Source organism: Rhagoletis zephyria, unplaced genomic scaffold (genome assembly GCF_001687245.7).
Source record: "Rhagoletis zephyria isolate East Lansing unplaced genomic scaffold, Rhagoletis_zephyria_1.1 Rzeph_scaffold_15305, whole genome shotgun sequence".
Lineage (NCBI taxonomy): Eukaryota > Metazoa > Arthropoda > Insecta > Diptera > Tephritidae > Rhagoletis > Rhagoletis zephyria.
The window spans coordinates 1-4,994 of record NW_016172372.1 but is presented as its reverse complement, the minus strand read 5'-3'; the positions used below and the strand labels follow the sequence as shown (position 1 = coordinate 4,994).

At 36.8% G+C, this 4,994-nt stretch overlaps 2 protein-coding genes across 4 annotated transcripts; both read right to left on the bottom strand.

Annotated features, from left to right (window-relative positions):
* Positions 1–72: 72 nt before the first annotated feature.
* yps (Y-box binding protein ypsilon schachtel) lies at positions 73–2,386 on the bottom strand. The gene is made up of 3 exons (XM_017635254.1): positions 2,005–2,386; positions 889–1,566; positions 73–764 (listed from the first exon to the last, which is right to left on the bottom strand). The coding sequence occupies exons 1-3, from the start codon at positions 2,123–2,125 to the stop codon at positions 646–648; spliced, it is 918 nt and encodes a 305-aa protein (XP_017490743.1). The 5' UTR covers positions 2,126–2,386; the 3' UTR covers positions 73–645.
* A 700-nt stretch (positions 2,387–3,086) lies between these two features.
* LOC108378944 (protein ABHD18) lies at positions 3,087–4,985 on the bottom strand. Of its 3 annotated transcripts, none has more exons than XM_017635250.1 (5): positions 4,752–4,985; positions 4,403–4,541; positions 4,257–4,346; positions 3,445–4,151; positions 3,087–3,389 (listed from the first exon to the last, which is right to left on the bottom strand). In XM_017635250.1, exons 1-5 carry the CDS (start codon positions 4,754–4,756, stop codon positions 3,260–3,262), a joined length of 1,071 nt encoding a protein of 356 aa, XP_017490739.1. In that variant the 5' UTR covers positions 4,757–4,985; the 3' UTR covers positions 3,087–3,259. The 3 variants fall into 3 exon arrangements, with proteins under 3 accessions (XP_017490739.1, XP_017490742.1, XP_017490741.1); XM_017635253.1 differs by having other exon boundaries at positions 3,169–3,389; positions 4,661–4,985; XM_017635252.1 differs by having other exon boundaries at positions 3,169–3,389; positions 4,729–4,983.
* Between the last annotated feature and the right edge of the window lie 9 nt (positions 4,986–4,994).

The following is a 4,994-nucleotide window of genomic DNA, read 5'->3' as shown; positions in this document are numbered from 1 at the left end:
TATAGCGACGGGATATTTGGATGTCGGGACGTGGATGGTTGAGTTGTTCAAGTTGTTGGCGTTTTTTTTTTGCAGAGGCGTAGGAAGTATTTCGGGTAAAACAATGGAGGGTTATACCGAAAGGAAAACAAAATAAAGAAAAATCAATATAAAATCTAAGAAAACAAACAAGAGTATTTATGAGTTATGCATGTTTATGTTGGTGCTCCTGTGGGTTACTGCATGAGTACGAAAATATGTATGTTTATAAATTAACAAATCATGTATGAATATATTTAACAAATGAAAACAAAACTGTATGCAGAGCAGTAATTGCATTAACGAATATTTGATCCGGGCATGTATGTACGTTGACCGATCCAAATTATACTCCAATGAGTATTGTTTGATGACTTTTGTAAAATTAAAATTTACAGCTGCAGTTTGGCAGTATTATTTATAAATTTTTGCAAAGCAAGATATATCAATAAACGGTTGATAATTTAACTGAACTTGTAAACGTTACTCTTTATAGTTTTACGTGGGTGATATATATATTTATATATGTAGTATGTATGTAGTAGGTTTGTGACATCATTTGATCACCACCAATTCTAATATTCTGCCACACCCGCCAACTGCATGTGGTTCGCTGTATTTAGCAATTCAGTTTACCTGCTGAGGCTGCTGATGTTGGCCTTCGCCTCCAGAGGCACCTCCAGCGCCGCTAGTTTTGCGGTTTCGTCTTGGGCGATTGTTGCGCGGAGGACCTTGTCCACCATTGCCTGTAAAACAATCACCAGAGATGAAAAAATTATAACTGAGTAAAAAAAAATATCGCAAGTAGGGTAACGTATTTGTTTACTGTTGACTAAAATTTAAACTCGTCCTCCTTCTGTTTCTGCTTACCTTCATCTCCGCGTGGACCACGTCGTCCGCCGCCATTGTTGAAGTTACGACGGAAGAAACGTCTTTGTGGGCCTCCACGTCGTGCGGGCAAACCTTGACCATCACCGCCCCTTTGTGTGGAGTCAGCGTTCTGGTCATTACCGCCCTCTATCAATCCCCCTTCGCCGCCACCTGAGCGTCTACCTTGGTTTCGGGGAAAGTAATTATTGAAACGACGGCCACGACCGCCACGACCACCTGGGCCACCAGGACCACCAGGACCACCTCCACGGCGATAATTACGTTGCGGACGTTGTTGTTGCTGTTGACCGTCCGGTCTGACTTCACCTTCGGCACCCTGTTGTACATTCCCGTCAGGTCCTTGTCCACCCTGTGGCTTGCGGCGATTGCGATTATTCCATGGACGATAATTCCGACGTTTGTCTGCTGCAAATTGACTACCACGTACCGGTTCACCGGATGGACCAGTCACATTAGCAGCCTCATTGCCCTTCTCGCCTATGACTACATCGAATTCCACAACTTCTCCGTCGCCAACAGAACGTACTGCCTTTTTCGGATTGTTTCTTGCAATGGCGCTCTGATGAACGAACACATCTTCCTTGGTGTCATTTCGGTTGATGAAACCATAACCGCTCTTTACATTGAACCATTTCACGGTGCCTGTTACTTTGGTAGCTGAAAATTGAAAAATTAAATTAAATAATTTCATTCATGTTCATTTATGTGACTAAAAAAAAATCATGCTTTAAATTTAAATGGTTAACCACGTTGTTTTAAAAACAAAAAAAAGACAGCTGTGACCGGATGGTACACGAACAGAACTTTCACGCACCGGCGATCGCGTACATTGCACCAACAAAATGGCGTCGTGCGTGTATTTAGGTGAAATGTTTCTATTTTCAGCGCCATAGCACGATGCAAAAATGTATGTCAGTGTGAAAAACATGCTATGCATATCTTTAATTTAAACATATTCAATAGCCTTGTTACACCTTAGTTTTTGTTCAACAAAAAGAAAAAAAAAAAATAGTTTGCCATCACGTACACCCCGCCACCCTCTTGTTAACCAACACTAACCAACACATGTCACATCATATAATTTGCAAAAATTACCAATGATTTCTTTTGGTGGCAGCGACTTCAATTGGGTCTGAGCAGCATCACCTTGTTGGACATCCTGCTGGTGTTGTTGCTGTTGCTGCTCAATCGGTAGCTGTTTGTCTGAGTCTGCCATGTTTTCAGCTCACAAAAATTCCGTACCTACTTTTTTTCTATCCTCTTATTAACCGGATTTCGACGAATTTTCGCTAGCTTTTTACAATGTTGATGTTTTTCTAGATGTTAGGGACTCTTTCAACTACTCTGTTGTTAATTTTGAGTGATGGATGGTAAAAAATCACTCCCAATTCTTTTCTGCTGTAACGCAATGGTGTTCTTTCCAGATCTTATTCGATTGACAAAATGGCATCTTCCGCTGGTTACACAAGCCGCCGACAACACTTTCAAGCATCTATCGATAATCGACCGATTTATCGAGTCTAATGTTAATCGGTTGGTTGTGTTCATGTGAATCCAAAATGTTTTGGAAAACTTGCCGTAAAACTTAATAGGGGTCTTCATGTAAAGTGATAAAGGGATAAATTGCTTAAATTTATGTTTATCCCCATTCTTTCATGAACACACCTTGGTAAATAATTGCATACAATTGTTTATTATTTACCTTATATGAGCTACGTTTCATTCTTACCTTGTCCATTTGCCTTTTTAGGCATAAATGTAGAATACCTACAATTCTCAAATTAAAAAAAATCATATTGTGATCGATGGAGGGTGAGCGTAACGATATATATATTGTATTTGGGAAACAACTACAATAATTATTAAAGAAATATCTCACATTTCTATTTCTTCAAACATAGTTTGAAAATTTAGAGAAAAGTAAAGATCTACAGTTGCAAATTTCGTAGAACTGCTGATTTCTATTAAAAACAATGTTTTATCTAACGCTATATTTGTTTTCAATTTCTGTTAGATATATTGTTAGCTAATTGGCAGATTTTGTATAGAACTGGACTCGAAATGAAAATGAGTTAAGGCCTTTCTATATTAAGGTAACGATATAGATTTCCCTAAGTACATATGTTAAAGTTGCGTTATATGCATAAATATTTTCCCAACACATTTAAACACGAAAATGCATATATAAATAATATATTAAAATTTTAAACTTTAACTTTTTACAAAACTCGGTTACAGCGCTCATACCGCAAAATTTTATTCACACAACAAGGTAATAAAAATGGCTTAACATTATATTTGCGTTTGAGTAAATCGGGTAATAAAAACTGTGTATATCATCATAAAAATATTAAATTGAATTTGTATATTTGTTAACAAGCTCCTTATATGTTAACGTTGGTTTCAGATCTTCACCTATCCTTCCGTTGTCCGTATTGTAAATATTCTTTGATCTCTCGAACGCCTCAATTATACAACATCTGAAATTGTAAGAAAGTGGCATAACATTTTTTGTTATAGATAATGTCGAATCACCTAAATAGCTTCTGATGCAAGACGTAGGCACTCACGTGGCCTGCATCAAGATATCGTACTTCCACTCCAGGCCAAATTTCTTCAAGTCCTGTGCACCCCTCACGTGGCACGTAAGCATCATCCTTGGCACAAACAGCTATTATTAAAGATGTATCAAAAGGTACAGAGAAATTTTTTAGATGTGTGCATTCATCCATCATGCCACGCATGAATTGCAACGCTTCCCGTTCCCACCAATTTGTTTTTGTTATATCTATTCGTTTATTGTCACTTTGTGCTGCCATTGGTAAAATAAACTTCATTAGTTTTGTTAAAGCTGATTGTTCCTTCTGCACTTGAAGTACGGTGTTCAGGGCCTTATTTGATTTTTCACTCATAAACTGGAGACTGCCCTTATTGCTGACAACATCCTTTCTCATGTTTGAATTTAGGAAAATTGAATTATTGCTTTCTGCCTTATTTGTATTGTTGATTTCTATGAATTTATTGCCTATTTTATCAGACACTTGCTCCTGAACGTGTCTTGTATCACTGATATCGTTTTTGAGCGCTTGCAATGATTGGTTAAAATTTTTTATAAATTTTTGGCCAGCCGCAAAAGCATCATCCACTACGGTAACCATCTTTGACAAACGTTCACTATATTTACCATCGGAATGGTATTGCGTTTCAAGCATATCCCAATTTATGGATTGACTCATCACGCCCTTGAGGAAGATAAAAGGAATGAAAAATTAACAAAAAATATGTGTATCTATATACTGTTTTAATTTTCTAATCAAGGAATCTCTTTTTTCTTTGTACACACGTACAGTTGTAAATACAGGCGCAGCAGTAGACCATGAAAGGCATGGGACCAGCACAAGAGGTTTTGGCCAATTTGTGGCCGCCAATGAAGCCATCTAAAATGAACAAAACGTATTGAAAGATTTAAAATCATAATCAATAGTTTACATACATGCCCACCCATGGATAACCCAGTTATGCCTAGTGGCCCAAGTCCATTCCTTTCGCACCAATGCAGTAAAACCAAGCATTCGAGTATTAGACATCCACCCATCACAAATATGTCAGACACATTTTGTAAATTTGAGCGCCTAAAATGTTTATATTAATCTTATGTGCGAGTACATATATAGTATATTTGTTCAAATAATAATTTATGAGGCAAAATAAAAATTATTCCAAGTAGGCAATAATTTAAATTAACACCCACGACTGTTATGCAGAGTAAGACCGAAAACGAATTGGTACGCTAACGAATTATGGAAATATATTTATTACACTTGTTGATCGGGCTTCCTTACTCCATAAAACGGATTTTCTAATATTATAGCTCCAATATTGGCATCCTTAAGTAGGGGTTTCGCAATAAAATTTCTTCTTCGCCAATAAAACTGCAAGGAGAAAAATAAAATAACTATAATTTGTAATTATGCTAATATCAATAATTCAGTCGAAGTTAAGTAAGGATTTGCATATGTATTTGAAAAATAATAATCTTAAACATTGTAATTGTTAAAGAAAATGGGTTTATGGTACAAATGATC

Bases quoted from the DNA above. Each gene is read 5' to 3' on its own strand.
- yps (XM_017635254.1), bottom strand. From the start codon at position 2,125: ATGGCAGACTCAGACAAACAGCTACCGATTGAGCAGCAACAGCAACAA. The intron at 1,567-2,004 runs GTAATTTTTGCA...TTCAATTTTCAG, and splicing joins GCCACCAAAAGAAATCATTG to CTACCAAAGTAACAGGCACC. The intron at 765-888 runs GTAAGCAGAAAC...ATTGTTTTACAG, and splicing joins TGGTCCACGCGGAGATGAAG to GCAATGGTGGACAAGGTCCT.
- LOC108378944 (XM_017635250.1), bottom strand. The intron at 4,347-4,402 runs GTATGTAAACTA...TGTTCATTTTAG, and splicing joins GGTTATCCATGGGTGGGCAT to ATGGCTTCATTGGCGGCCAC. The intron at 4,152-4,256 runs GTACGTGTGTAC...ATCTTCCTCAAG, and splicing joins CTGCGCCTGTATTTACAACT to GGCGTGATGAGTCAATCCAT.